This window comes from Atractosteus spatula, chromosome 28 (genome assembly GCF_055471065.1).
Source record: "Atractosteus spatula isolate fAtrSpa1 chromosome 28, fAtrSpa1.hap1, whole genome shotgun sequence".
NCBI classification, from domain to species: Eukaryota; Metazoa; Chordata; class Actinopteri; order Semionotiformes; family Lepisosteidae; genus Atractosteus; species Atractosteus spatula.
Window position 1 is genome coordinate 4,110,130 of NC_142733.1, and position 15,212 is coordinate 4,125,341.

Sequence of the window (15,212 nt, forward strand, 5' to 3'; positions counted from 1 at the left end):
CGTGAGATCCTGCCGTTTCTTTGAGCCACGGGAAACTGCTCTCAAATTGAGCAACGGCCGATTTCAGCTAACGAAATGCAAGTCTGCGAAGCGTGATGTACGGCGGCGATTTCTAGAAACAAAGACTTTTTACTCCAGAGATCTGATCCTGTAGTGAGTACAATCGGCATTGTAGAACAACAGATCTGCTCTGAATCTGTTAACGGTGGATCGGCTGAACTGTATCAGATTCAGAGCAGATCTGTTTAATCTATTATTAAAGCTGATACATGCTTTTCATTTCTTATAGCCAGTATCAGCTTTAATAATAAAGTTTTTCAGCTTAGGTGTCAAGTTAAATTTAAGTGTTTAAGAGTTTCTCATACAGGGTCCCATTATTAGCGGATAAAAACTGGGAGCCTGTCCACTGTCCCAAGTAAGGAAATTTGGTGGAGGTTAGCACTTTTCCTTCAGAAAAGGGGGCACAGGGGGGGTTTCTTAAGAGATATGATGAGATAAGATCACTTTATAGGCCATATACAATTTCTTGTATTAGGAATTTGTCTTTCCGCATACCCCAGCTTGCTCTCCATGAGACACACAGACGGAGAGAAGCTGGGGGTCAGAGCGCAGGGTCAGCCATTTATACGGCACCCCTGGAGCAGCTGGGGTTAAGGGCCTTGCTCAGGGGCCCAGCGGAGTAGGATTCCTCTGCCAGCCACAGGCGCAGATCCTGAGCCACAGAGCCACCGTTCCTCCCTTAATTTGTGCTCACTCCTTGCCTACAGTAGCACTGCAGTGGCGAAACCCAGCTAGCCGCGACTCTCTGTCCAGTGGTGTCAGTGCTGGCAAGACACCAATTGACCCCCTAGAGACTCTTCTATTATGGTGGCCGTCCCCTGAAGCCCTTTCTTTCTGTCCAGCAGGTTTTTCCCGTTACAGCTGTAGTTTACGGGCCAGCCGACTGGTTTGTTCCGAGGTGCTGCTATTCCAGCATCCCCCTGCTTTCCAGAAACAATTCCTCTCCAGCGTCCTGCCTCTCTGCTTCCCCACAGTCTGCGCCCAACCCCGATTAAAGCTCTTCTTGCACTCTTAATTGCAAAATAAAAAAAACATTCCAGAATCCACATCACTATTCATCTCAGGCGCGTTCAGAGGAGCCAGGGCATCCTTACTCGCAGCAACTCGTTAGGGACAATTAAAATTACAGAATTGAGTGGGAATGAAATCTGCAGCCCCCTCATTATTCCCTTTAGGTTTCTGCCTCTTGTGGTAAAGAGCCCAAAGGGATACCAGACCAATTAAACAAATTAAATGTTATCTGCAAGGGAAGAACAAAGACAAAGGAAATGAAATCAGATCACCTCGAGAAATGATAAGAGAATTAGCTCGGTGCGTATTTTTAAAAGGAGCCTATTGTAACAACTGGATGTCGTCTCCCCTCTACTTTTAACACGTCTGCAAAGGAAGTCTACGTTTGCCTATAATGCAATGCAAGAGGCGTAGGCTTTAGGTACTGAGGAATGGGTGGAAAGACGAGGTGAGGTGTTAAGAGGGATAGATTTGCTATTTTGGTCAAATATCTTTGTTTCACTGAATAATGCAGCTCCTTTCCAAGTAAAGGGCAGTCTGCCTCCCCCTTTCCAAAGGCAACACTATTGTACTGTGTAATGATCTTTAATCCACCGATAATTGAAAATTCAAAGCAGACTTTGTTATTTTACTGCTTCATAGTACATTTGCAGATCCTTTGTGGTGTACAGTTGTAAGCTGTGCCTGCATTACTTTGGCTCTTAGCTGTGCGACACAATGCCGTTCTAGGTCTTGTCGGTTTAAGACGGGGTCTGCTTCTTGTGTCGCTCTCGCCTGCCCCAGGTTTCCTCTATTCCAGTTTACCTCATAATGCTGCAGCCTTAAAGGTAATAACACCCTGAGCCTCTTTGTACGTTATACTGTTAAAGCAATTCAGTTATTAATACAGGCCGTGTCACTCATGCAAGAGCACGCAAAAATATCAACTGGGCGCCGAGGAGAGACTCAGAAACAGAACTCGCTAGTTTTCTCTCTTTGTGAAATGCCTTGACCATTTCAAGTTTCTCGAGCACATTTAAAAATAAATTCACTTTCTTATCGCCAAGAGATCTTAAAGGCATCTATCATAAACTCTCTCCAAAGAACCTTTAGACTATTATAGAAGAAGAAAATGTGTAATATTTTAATAATTTAAGTTAGGTCTTCTGACCAGGAAGCAAATAGGAAGAGGCACTAGGAATTGACTGGTGATGTGTAAAAACCTGGCTAAGGTACACCATCGCCATCTGGTGTCTTCTGCATATAGTGCAATTCCAGATTCAGTATTCTTGAAAATCTAATGATGTACTTACTATATTCTATTTTTGCTGATAAGATATCCTGGATCTTTGCCGACTGCCCTATCTTTCTTACACCCAAAGAAGGCTCCACAGCCGAAATGTTGTGTTTTCTTTCTTCTCTTTTCAGCATCAAATAAACCTGTACTTGTTCCTATATTCTATTCCCCACTGCAGTTATTATAAATCATGTCCTGCCCGATGCTCATCCATCCACTTAAAAGTCAAATCCTAACAGCTTGTTTAAAACTAACTTTGTTCTGGAACACGACATCTTTAAAGTACAATGAAAACAATCCCGACATATTTTACAACCGGAAAATAATGTTTTTAAAAGTAAGCTTCAAAAGTTCATTTCTTTCCATTAAAAAATAAACTGAGTGCATTGTCGACAGAGGCACAGGATGAAGATCACAATGGCCGGCTTCCTTAAGGAATAGCTGCAATCACATCGGTGCTCCTGCAGCAGTCTTGTTTCTTCTGTAGATGCATGTAGCTCTTAATGAATAACAGGAAGGTTTTAACTTTTCCTGACTTTGCCTAGAATATAGAACTTATAAAAATGTAATAACGTTAAATCCACCACTTTAACAAATGTCCCGACACTCATCGTGTTAATAATACATTATTTCTCTTGTTAATTAGTAATACACTTTTTTTTCTGGAAAAATTAAACTCCCTTTCTGGTTCCTGGGCTCCCTCCCTAGGTGTTAACTGGTCACATCATTCCCTTATTTTTTGCACATTAAGGCACGGGATACATAGGAGCAGTAACATAAAGGATCATATTTTAATAATTATCTTGTAACTGAAAATTCGGTTCAGACAGTACTCAAAATAATTGTTGGTTATCAAGCGCAAGGCCAGACCCATACGACTGAGACTAGGGCCTGGGTTAGCTCTAAAGAACTGGCAAACTGCTGAATTTTGCTCAAAGTGTCTTTGACAGGGTGCAGAGTAATAAACGAGAGAAGTTCCTCATTTTTTCACTACACCTCCCCCCCCCCCCCTCCCCTCCCGTCCACTTCCCCTCCAAACCATTCATGATTCCCGGATAGTTCATTTTATTTTTTTTTATTATGGTTTAAAAAAAATGATTCCTTAACTTAGAATAACTTAAAAAAGGGAAAAAAAACCACTTAGGTTCTGAACCCGATTTCCTGGAATATAGCAGACAAATCAAAAGAAGAAATGAGTTTAGGAGTGTGGCTGGATGCTGCTCATGCTACACAAGTGCTAACCCTTTCCCCCATTTAAAAGGAGCTGCTGCCCCCAGAGCACTAATGCACAAAGGCAGCGTCTTCGTGTTTCTTTTGCTGCCAGATTCTGCGAATCCGATGCCCTGGTCTTCTTCGGGCACGGGACTAGCTGGGCTTCGCTGTACGCCCGTTGTGTGTGTGTGTGTGTGGGAACTGGACTTGGGAGAGACGCGGAGCCGATGGACCGTTCTTCGCTCACTCAGTTCAATACGGAGTGGCGCGTTCCCAACCCAACCCCCCTTCACCCCGAGGAGCGGCCCCACACCCATGGAGGAAGTCAGGAACAAACCAGCAGCGTTCGAGCAAGTTCGGCGTACGGCGCGTGGGGAGGGCCGCCAGTCAGCCCGCTACAACACTAACAACACTGGCCCTGGAATTCATTCTTAAAATTGGCTTCCCCACCAGCGCCTTTCCCCCCCCCCATTTGGATCCCCCCCCCCCCCACTCCCCTCCTCAAGGCGAACACGTCCCCGCTGTCAAGACGACCGAATAAATCTCAAGGAAGTGGGGAGGGGGGTGTTTTGCTGGAGTCTTAAAAACAAAATACCTTTAATCCCAGTGTGATCGCAACTTTCCAAATTAGCAGTTTTTTTTTTCCCCGTCCACAAGATTTCCTGCTTCCCTCTTGGCTGCACAGAATACAGAGCAATTAAAAAAAATTAGGCATCTATTTACACGTGTAAATTTTTCCTCCATTGCCACCATTGGCTGTACAGCCTTAGGAAGATTCTCTTTTAAAAAAAATTACACATTTTTATGTAAAACAGAAGTGTCTTCCTTGTACTCTGAGAACAGAGACCAGGTAAATGACTCCCCTAGATTGCACAGTACTCCTGGGAATTTTTTTCCCCCCGTAGCGTCGACCGGAGATCTGACTCGATCCGTCTCCTGATTTCCCGAAAGCACCTGCAAGTTTTCTCAGTTTCCTTGCTCTTCCGGCAGCTGCGTCTCTGTTTAGTTTGAAAACGGGGGCGATGGTTTGTTCTTTTGCGCTGAAAAACGAAAATGGTAAAAAAAAAAAAAGAAAAACGAAAGCTTGGTGCCGTCCGCATCCCTCCTCTCTCTGGGCCACGGGCCGCACACGGAGCCCTGAACGCGATGAAGGGCGATGGGGCCAGCGCTCTCCCTGCTGGTCGGGAGAGGGAGGCGTCTGGGCTTACGAGTTGGTGGTGTTGTTCTCGTTGCTGGGCGAGCTGGAGGACGATGAAGAGGAGGAAGAGGAGAAATTCATCCCTGATAGGCCCGGAGGATTCGTGGCCGTGTTCTGTCCGCTTAAACTTTTCCTGCACACGGGGCAAGTGTCGTGCTGGGGGGGGGAGAGTTGGGGAGAGAAACAGAAAAACAAAGAAATGAATTGAAAAATACTACCGCAGTGGGGCACAGAGGTCTAACCTACAGAACACCACAAAAACACATACATACAGCGGAAGAAGACCTTCTCTTTTTAGCGTGGAATCAATCTTTCCTTGTTCCTTTGTAACCTACAGAACTGCGCTGAGTGCACTAGCTCAGCCGGAGCCTTTCTGCAGCAGGACCATCTCACGACAACCTACAAAGGCCCTTGAGGATCAGAGTTGTGCAACATTCGCCAAAGGACCAGAACAAGTTTGCCGAACACTTTGAAGCCAGACGGAAATGCCGGCTGCTCGCAGAGATGCCGTTGGCCAAGGTATAAGGTATAAGTCTGAACACCTTCCGCCTCACTGTATGCGTCACCACATGTTAGGATCAATATTTTAAACCAACTCACAAATTCCTTCCCAACCCAGACTGCTGATTTGCCATAGGACCAATACAGCAGTCAGCTTGAATGCAATTCAATAAATACCAAGAGGAATTTTTCTTCAAGTCAGTGTAATGCAGTATTGATATTGACAAATATCCCCCAAAATATCACTAATAACTGGGGGGGAGGGGGATGCAGTTTTGCAGCAAGAACTGCATATCAGGAATTACCTTCCACTTAATTTACAATGCACAGCAAAGAAAAGAAAAACATTTGTACACAGCTATGAGAACACATGAATGTAGCAATGCAGTCTAATAATACGTGCAGCACTACCTGACACGATGTGCTTGACGGAAGAGAAAGGAGTTTTACCTGTTCCAGCCAAGGTACTATACAGTCATTATGAAACAAATGATTGCATGGAAGCTGCCTAACGTTTTCTCCTACACTGTAATCTTCTTTACAAACAGGACATTCTAGACCAGAACCTGCAAAGAAAGAAACATAAAATCAATCGCCATATGCATTTCAACAATGGCTGCTTTCACCCCCTTTTTAACTAAACTGATCCAGCGCTGAAGTTCTGACTCCAGGCCAGCTCTCCACCAGAGGGCCACGTACCTACATGTTCTTCTGTGATCTGTACTGTGGGGAGGGTCTTAATCTTCTCCCGGTCAGCAGGGGGCGGGCCGGTGTTTTCAAACTGATTTAAAAGCTGAAAGAGGCGGGTCACAAAAGGGGGGGGGGGGAAAAAAGGAGGGGGAGTCAGAACCGACGGCAAGGCATGAGCTGAGCTCGCAGCTCTGAAGAAAACCACCTGAGTGGGGGAGATCCGTCCGAAATTCGAGTACAACTGAAAGTCAGCCTGCAAAAGCAGAGGTCACCCAGCACCAAGGACCCTGCTCCTCGAACCGGATGCTTTAGACAACAAGACTCTGCGCTGCAGACTGCAGCTCTTGATGACAATGTGAGATCGTGTACCTGTGTTATAATTGCATCAAGTCCATTGGCACCCCAGGCATAGTCCATTGGATTGGAGTGAAGCATGCCCCTGCAAAGAGAAGACAAGGGCTCAGCAGTGCCAGCCTCACAGGCATACAGATCAGAAGGCCCTGCACGCAGCTCCCGAAAGCACCCGCACTGGTGGTTTCGGAGCAGTTAACACTTCAAATGGAATTATTTCAAATATTTATGTAAGCAAATGTATAAGTGTTTACACTGAGACCAGCTTACACCTTCCAGCAAACGCAGTGAAAGAAAGAAAGGCCTTCGATTACAGTGGGGACAGTGCAACTGCAGATAATGCCTCCCACCTACATGAAAGAGAAATTACATCAAGCCTTTGAAGGCAGCTTTTTCTTTTTTGATTCAGTTATAAGACCACTTCGTAATGCCTAATTAATAAACTACTGCTTTAATAAACTACTATCCTTCACGCCCCATGAGGAGCATTTCTTAGTTCAGTTAACTGTTTTAAAGAGCATGCAGTTCAACACCATACAGCATATGCACTTTTCCATATACATCTTTTAAGAAACTTCATTTTTGTTATTCTACTCAGCACAGAAATCTACTAAACGCCCATAGGGCATACACAGTACGTTTTCATTATCAAATGGGGAAAAAAAACAAACATTTTGCACGCCTGCAAAAACATTCTTGAGATTCTTGAGAATGTACATACCAAGGACCCATTCCTATGTTTGGCATTGCTGTTGGTGCAATAATTCCATTCACTAACTGCTGGATAATTCTGCGCAAGGAGACAAAACAAAACTGAGTTAAACCCAGAAACAAGTTGTGGATGCACGGTGGCTTCAATAAATTCTGGTGTTGCATTTTCTTCTTGTGGCTTTTTCAATGTTCAAGGACTGCAAGCCAAAACAAAGCATCAGGAATGCAGTGCACTATCTCTACTCTGCAGCAAGGAGCTCGGATCATGTTTAAGTTTAATAAAAGTAAAGTTAGGAACAACAGTGGTATCCTTATATTCAAGAAGGTTCCACAGCCGAAACGTTCCGTTTCTTTTCTTCTCTTTTCAGCAGGGAATAAACCTTTACTTGTTCCTTAAATTCAATGAAAGTCGGAGAATAAGAGTATTTTCCTTAAATCAAAATAAAGTCAGAAACAACAATTTAGACTCCTGTGTTCCTATAGACCTTCACTGCCTCTTTAATCTACTATTTAACAAAAAAGATATTCACTACAAAGCAAGGACATTAACACAAGGGCCCTTATCTTTTCAGGTCTAGAAAACTACATGTAAAGTACTGGGATGATTTTGTTTGAAAGAACAAAATATTCCCGATAATAATTAACTGGGTCCTGCAAAAAATAAAACAGATGGAGAAGAGAAGATTCCAGAATTAAAACGCAAGACAGGTCGACATGTAAAGTGCGATGTAAATTGCTCTACACTTCAAAGCCCCTGCTTTGCTGCGGTGACGAAAGAGAGGCCTGGTAATGCCAGCTATGCGTGCAGACGGCTGGGTGGGTAGTTAGTGTTTCTCTGCTCCTTGTGAGTGGATTTATAAGATCAGATCACTTTATTGGCCCTATACGATTTCTTGCATTAGGAATTTGTCTTTTCACACACCCCAGCTTGCTCTCCATGAGACGCACAGACAGGGAGAGAGAAGCACGGGGTCAGAGCGCAGGGTCAGCCATTGTACACCACCCCTGGAGCAGCTGGGGTTAAGGGCCTTGCTCAGGGGCCCAACGGAGTAGGATTCCTCTGCCGGCCGCGGGATTTGAACCGGCAACCTTCCAGATACAGGCGGGGATCCTGAGCCACAGAGCCACCGCTCCAAAGGCAGAGGTACGGGTAAAGACTTCCAGTGTGTGTTTGTTTTCTGCCACATCAGTAAACATTTCTGCAAGCTCACTTGCCGCCAAGCTGCCACAACAGAGAGGCTTCAACCCCGCTGTGGGTTATGGCTCAGTGCCCTCGCAGCATGATCCGGGACCAGCGGGAGCTTACCCTTCTAGCGTGGGCACTCCCTCGTGCCTCCCCGCCTGCCGCCGGGGCAGGTGCCGCGCCCGCGGCTGCCTGGCGCCGTACCGCTGCCGCGAGCCCAGGTCGCGCTCCCGCCGGTTCTCCGATTCCCGGTTGTCCTCGGAGGGCAGGCCCGAACCGAACTCGAAGCCCTCGTCGAAAATCCCCAGAGCAAACTGGCCGTACCCGGGGGGGAAAGTAAACAGGTGTTGGTCCGCGTTCTGTGGGAGGGAGGCAGGCCCACACGCAGTTAACAACCAAGCTGGCACCTTCTTTCCTTTCAAAACTATTCATCTCAAGCAAGTTATTTTTAAAACCCTTCCCATAATGTTCTTTTTCACTCCAATTTGTACTTAACTGCTGTTTGTTCGTATGCTGGCTCAAGCTGAAGGATCCTGTACTGGTCAGAAGACAAGCTCCTCTGTCCTGCTCACCCATTAAGCCCTTCAATGTTTCATATGCTGCAAGTTCTCCAGGGCCTTACAGAAAGGGAGTGACTCGTCTCTCACTGACTTTGCAGCAAGCCCGCAGGGTCCCAGGAAGTTGCGAGAGTTGCCAGTTCGTCTAGGGCATGACACTGGCCAGCTACGGCTAATTCTATAGCTGCCTCTACCATCAGGAGAATTACAGTCAGCTAGTCACCTGGGCTCAGGCAAAAGAATCCCAGTCCCAGTCAGCTACAGACCTGCCTTAACCTGAGAAATTTCATGCAATTGATGATGCTCTTTTACAGCTTGATTGGCTAAAACAACAAAGGCACCACACAACACCATGCTGAGACATCCATTCTGCAGTGTCTTGTAAGTGACCTCCTTGAACATTGTTAGCATTAATGGATAAAGTAGTTCAGGTGGGTAGCTGTGTCAGCATGCGTAGGCTGCAAAGGAACAAAAAATAGGTTTATTCCATGCTGAAACGTTGTGTTTTCTTTCTTCTTTTTTTCCAGCATGGAATAAACCTATTACTTGTTCCATTAATGGATAAATACAACATAACCATTTACTTTCAAAATACCACCCACCCCAACATGTTTAACTTGGATTTTTATCTGCATGCTCAAGGGAGACAAAAATGTACATTTTATTTAAAATTACCTTAATCCATTTTTTTTCTCCTTGGTTTTAAAACCAAATTTGCGATATCAATCTATAAACCAGAAACAGAAGCTCTCAAGTCAAAGCAGAACATTTTATAAGTGTAATTTCCCATTGTTTCATCAGACAACACAGAGGCAGCATTGTACCGCCTCGTCTCTCTTCCACACCAGGATGATGAATTCCCTAAAGGTTCCCCAGACTTGACTTTCAGCTCAAATGAACAAAGACTCCTAACGTCAACCTCTCAGACAGCCGATATCTGCTCAGACACACCACAAACTGAAAACAAGCCACTCACAAACCTCAAACAGGTGTCGGTTCTCATCGCTGGTAGAGGTGGTGGATGTTGATCCATTTTCAGTGCTGGTCAGACAGACACATTGAGAGGAAATTGAGAAAAAGAAAGAGAGCTGAGGCCTGAAACCTCAGCGCAGCACATTCTTTCCTACTGTCACTGCCATTTCACCCCCTTCCAAAAAAGAAAAACTTGGAAAAACGGGCGCCTTAACACCAGAGGGACGCAGTAAAGCACGAGATCGATAGGGGCAAAACCAGATTAGCATTTCTACCAAGAACGGATTTTGAATTTCAGAATTAAAAATGTAATTATTTCTGCACACAGAGTTGCAGGTCCCAAGAGGAATCAGCAGGGCTTCTTCACACGCTTCCAGAACCACACAGGCAGCTCAGAGCAAACTGGTTAGCACTACTGCTTTGCAGCTACAGGGGCTTGGGATCGATTCCAGATTAGGATGCCTGTCTCTGTCGAGACTGGAGTTTTCTTCCCAGTTTCTCGTGGGTCGTTACTGCGAGCGCCAGTTTCCTCCCACCTCTGATCCAGACCGAAGAGAGAGCCAAGAGACCTAAATAGCACGAAGGGAAGAATGGCCTCCTCTAATCTGTGGCCACACTGATGCTCTAACACAAAAGACCACCTGACTCCGCATCATGACTCATGCAATGTATGGTGAGGACCTGAAGTGGGGTGACAAGCCTGCACACATCACTTTAGAAAAGCAAGAGATTTACATTCTGTGCGTCAGCAGTGCAGGAAAAAACATGTTACAGTAAGCACTAGTTCTGACCCACAGCAACAGTCATGCTCGGTTTCGTTGTCTGTGTACGAACTGGAGCAAGGAGATGTGGTTCTGGTACCAGAGGACCAGAATCCCGATTCTATTAAAGGAATTACTCAATCATCAGCTGCTTGAAAACAGTTAAAAAGTTTTTTTAAAAAGTCACAAGACCCTACATTGTACCGTCGGTGGGTATCAACAATCTTATAGAGAGGACGGTAGGACAATTCTCCAAAAGCTGGGTTGGGGAATATTTTCCTCCTTCAGTCAGAATATACCATGTTCTATTAAATTTGTTAAACAGCTATTTGGGCAAGACAATGATTTTTTTTTATTCATATGCAGGCTATACCAAGAGAGGGAAGACAAAAGCCTCTCTTGGATATACATGCTAGGGCTTTAATAACTAAAACTCTATAAAAGTTACAGATTTTTTTTGTGAAAATGACTGTGTGGGTCTATACTTCCATTTTGGTTCATTACTGTCCCTAGGTCATTCTTACTACTCTACCCCAGCATCACATTAACTACAGACAGGTTGCTCAGGAAATTCTCCCTGTGTCTGAGTGCTGTGTGGCAAATAAGAGTTAGTACCCCCCCCCCCCCGCTGGCCAACAGGAATACCTTTGCTCCTCTGGCAGTTCCTCGATGAACCCAGACTCACACCGTGGGCAGGTGTACTCCTGCAAGCAAAGAGGGAAGAAATTAGCCATAGATGCAGAAACACAATCGTTTGTCGGGTTACTCATTTATTTGCTTTTATACAAAGAGCAGTTTACATCTGCACCCATTTATGCAGCTGGGTATTTTACTGGAGTCATTCTGGGGATGTGCTGAGCTCTGCTTTACAATAACGGTGTCTCGCCTGAGATTTGAACCCACCACCTTTCACGTACGAGCCCAGGACCACTTCGCCACACTGCTGCCTCATTTCATACAGATGTTCAATTGCAGTGAGAGAATGGTATCTGGGGGTTCTGATGAGCCCCGTTTCCTTGTAACCCTCACAGGGGTTAATACAATCTAATCTGCACAGAGCCAGAGTGGGATCTTTTAAGCTAACTCTCACCCCAGCCAATACGAGAATATCCAACACAACTGGAGCGCCAATACCATTACAATATGAACCCAACAATGTTTTCATGTTTAGATTCTGCCATTAAAGTGCTCCAGAAGACACAATTTTCCAATTCTATTCTGCAAAATCAGATTTGCACATCTACCAAGATCTCAATGTATAATCGTCTATTGAGGTGGACGCACAAAGAGTAATATAGAGGTGAAAGAAAAAGTGGAATTATCTGGCTTTCTGCATGAATGGCTCCTAAAATGTGATCTGATCTTCATCTAAGTCGTAATAATAAATAAAGACAGTCTTATTTAACAAACAACACATCTCCTCTTTTGGCAATAACATCAACCAAATGCTTTCTGTAGCAGCTGATCAGACCCGCACAGCGGTTAGGAGGTATTTTGGCCCATTCCTCTATACAAAACTGATTCAGTTTAAGTATATTTTTGGGATGTCTTGCTTGAATGACCTGCTTCAGATCACGCCACAGCATTTCATTGGGATTGAGGTCAGGACTCTGACTTGGCCATTCTAAAATAAAGAATTTGTTCTGTTTGAGCCACTCAATTGTTGGTTTTCTTACAACTGTATACCGACACTTCTACTGTAAATTAAGAAAATTCATTTTAGCAGGTGTGCTTCGATATCCGGTACTATCCAGTCATGAAATGACTCCAATTCTAAACTTTTTTTTTCGTTCTTACTTTGGTGTCACCCAGCACCAGTTGTTAAGACCTTTACTGAGAATGATTTCTCACAATCAATCCCAGATCACTGAGATAAAAAGCACTGTAAGTCAGATGGTAGGCCTGTCCTGTCCCAGTCACTGCAGCAAGGGTCTCCTGCACTGACTCCAGGTGTTCACAGACAAATTAAAACTATTTCAATACCAATGAGGATGCCAGGAGTTTGTTTAGTGTCAATCACATTTTCCCAGCAGTAGGCAAACAAAAACAAAGGGGAAAAAAAACAAACAACACCAGGTCCACATGAATAGGACCGTGTGGTGTTAAGGATCATTCCAGAACCCGAGCCCACTGTTCCAACCGTTAAACACACTGAATGGGACTTTCGGATAGATGTGGTCGGGTGCTTTTGTTCAACAGACCAGAGGGTTCACACAGCTGCAGAATACATTCTAGTCTCGGGACCAGCAACACTGAACAGACCTGGGCAGTGTTTAGATTCAAAAAGGCTGGCAGTAAACACAGAATGGAACCCCTCCCCAGACAAAGGGCCAAGTGATTAGTTCAAGAGCGTGCAAAAGAGCAGACCTGATCAAGAATAACTGTAGCTTGAAAAGACATTCTCAGATTACCACTTGCATATAATATACACCTAAATGCAATAATCTGTTGCCGATCCAAGTTCTTTGCTCTTCATTAAGGGCTTCAGAACAACTCTGGTGCACTTCAGTGCTGTCACACATGGATCTCTTATAATAAAGAACTGTAGCAGCCGGCGACTGGAGGTGGTGGCAATACGAAAAATGCAGGCTGTAGATTCCCAAGCCCAGAGCACACCATGCTGATGTGCTCAGGAAAGGCAGCAGAATGTTTAGGACAGGTTTTTGGAGACTTTGTTTCAGGATTTTGTAAGCAAATGAATCACACTTAATGCAGCTGGCTTCAGTAACGCTGCTATCAACAGGAGAAGCCTGAAACTTTGACTTTTTTTTAACAAAGCAAAAATGTACAAGTAAAATTAAGATTCCAACAAGCGCAGATCTTTTAAAGGAACAGTTATGATCAAAGATAATGTGTTAAGATGTACATTCTTTTAACATAATTGCATTTACAGAATTTCATCTTGTTAGTGCAAATGACATCACTTGAATGAGATTCATCATAACCATGCCGGTAAATTATTCATGCATTATCGAATCAAGTGAAAATGACCATCTTATTTAAGTACCATTTAAGTCAGCCACCCAGACTCGATAGTAATGACAGTACTTGAACACCGATCTCCTGATCTAACTCTAAAGACAAACGCACCGTAGTGCTCTAGGACAAATATACAGTAAGAGCTTGAAAAAGAAATACTTTGTCAGACGCAGAAGCCCAAAAGATTTCAAACAGCTCACAGATTATCCAACTGAAAAAAAGGGTCTTAAGATTTTGGGGGACAGAACAAAAATAATTCCTGCAAATAATTAACTGCGTTCTGCACAAAAAAAATAGACGTAGCAGAGAAGATTCCAGAATTGAACCAACTTTCACTCAAGCTCAAGACACGTCTCGGTGTCTCTTCGCAGTTTTCAAAACCCCAAGAGCACACTTAACGTAAAAACAGCAGACGCACACATTTCGCACACACGCGTTCGTACAAATCGCTTACTGCAAGACAAATCGCCCCTTGGGGATGATGAAGACGGTCTCCCCGCTGTCTGCTCTAGGCTGTGTGATTTCAATATCACGCTGAAGGAACGAACTCGGCGGCACGGTGTTGGGGTCGACAAGAACACGAGCGAAATAAAAGCTCCGTTCAACCGTCATGGCCTTAAGCGACGCGTTTCATTTCGCCTCCAAGCCCGAAGCGTTGAAATGACATTCTGCACTGCTCGCATCGCTGCTGAAAAGGCTGGGCTCTCGTATTGTAGCACTCGTATTGTAGCACGGCTCACAGAACTGGAAACGGAGAGGCCTTGCGTACCGATTAAATCAGACGGCGCCGGGCAGCCACGGACACCGAAAACCGCCCACTACGGCGCCTGCTTTTCACATAACCCGACCGCCAGCCGCCGGCGTCTCGCTACCCCGTCCCACCCTCGACCACGGCTCTTACCGGGATGCGGGGGCTGATCTCTGCCGAGCACCGGTGACAGAAAAACCGGCCGGGCCGTGGGGGAGCTTCCGCCATCTTCCAGCTCTCTGCGAGACAGACACACACACCGAGACAGACCGAGTACGGACAGCCGGCGGGGACAAAGATCATTGACGGCAGGGGAGGAATTACGGAACGCGTTTCAGAGCTACGCTTTGCGCGGTCAGCAACATTGAGGTCTCAACAGGAAGACAATACTCCCCATCTCCAAAGAAGAGCAATGGTGAATGTCTATTTAACGTGCTAGACATCTTTGAATACACAAAAGGGCAATATAATTAAAGGAGTTTAAGTTTTTTTTCGTCTTATGTATGATTCTTATTTGTTAATGGGTTCGTGTGGTGTTAAATGTGTTACGTATTGCGTCATGTTTTTTACCTGCCTGAAAATCAAATTTCCACTCGGGGACAATAAAGCAATACAAAGTTATAATAAAGGAATAAAGTTATAAAAAAAATCTGTAGGAATTAAACCATATCTGTCCCTGACAAAAATCGAAGCTTATAGCAGGTGAGAAAACAGTTCGTGTCAGCTAGTGTAAGGATATTATACTGCCATGCTATTACTGTTAAGAACAATGGTTACATTTATTTTACATTTGGTTACCGATTTATTTTCAAACAGAACATTCTATCGTGTTTTAATATGCGTATAGGACAAACCAAGCGGTTGGTTAATTTAGGAATTGAAAGTGGAGAATCAGACTTTAACTGGGGAATTAGGATTTATGGCTGCCGCACTGGATCTAAAAATCCAGTAGGATCACTGCAATTAAATATTAATGCAGTAGCTGACGCCTGATTCAAACAC

At 44.6% G+C, this 15,212-nt stretch overlaps 1 protein-coding gene across 2 annotated transcripts; it reads right to left on the reverse strand.

Annotated features, from left to right (window-relative positions):
* Window positions 1-3,408: 3,408 nt before the first annotated feature.
* Window positions 3,409-14,475, reverse strand: rnf126 (ring finger protein 126). Of its 2 annotated transcripts, none has more exons than XM_088907785.1 (9): window positions 14,364-14,475; window positions 11,129-11,187; window positions 9,731-9,791; window positions 8,317-8,507; window positions 7,021-7,089; window positions 6,318-6,387; window positions 5,958-6,051; window positions 5,709-5,824; window positions 3,409-4,913 (listed from the first exon to the last, which is right to left on the reverse strand). In XM_088907785.1, the coding sequence occupies exons 1-9, from the start codon at window positions 14,436-14,438 to the stop codon at window positions 4,764-4,766; spliced, it is 885 nt and encodes a 294-aa protein (XP_088763911.1). In that variant the 5' UTR covers window positions 14,439-14,475; the 3' UTR covers window positions 3,409-4,763. The 2 variants fall into 2 exon arrangements, with proteins under 2 accessions (XP_088763911.1, XP_088763910.1); XM_088907784.1 differs by having other exon boundaries at window positions 8,317-8,552.
* Window positions 14,476-15,212: the final 737 nt, after the last annotated feature.

Excerpts from the sequence above, each read along its gene's own strand:
- rnf126 (XM_088907784.1), bottom strand. The coding sequence starts at position 14,438 with ATGGCGGAAGCTCCCCCACGGCCCGGCCGGTTTTTCTGTCACCGGTGC. Across the intron at positions 9,792-11,128 it reads GAACTGCCAGAGGAGCAAAG|CACTGAAAATGGATCAACAT; the intron begins GTATTCCTGTTG and ends CTGTCTGACCAG. Across the intron at positions 4,914-5,708 it reads TAGTACCTTGGCTGGAACAG|CACGACACTTGCCCCGTGTG; the intron begins GTAAAACTCCTT and ends TCCCCCCCCCAG.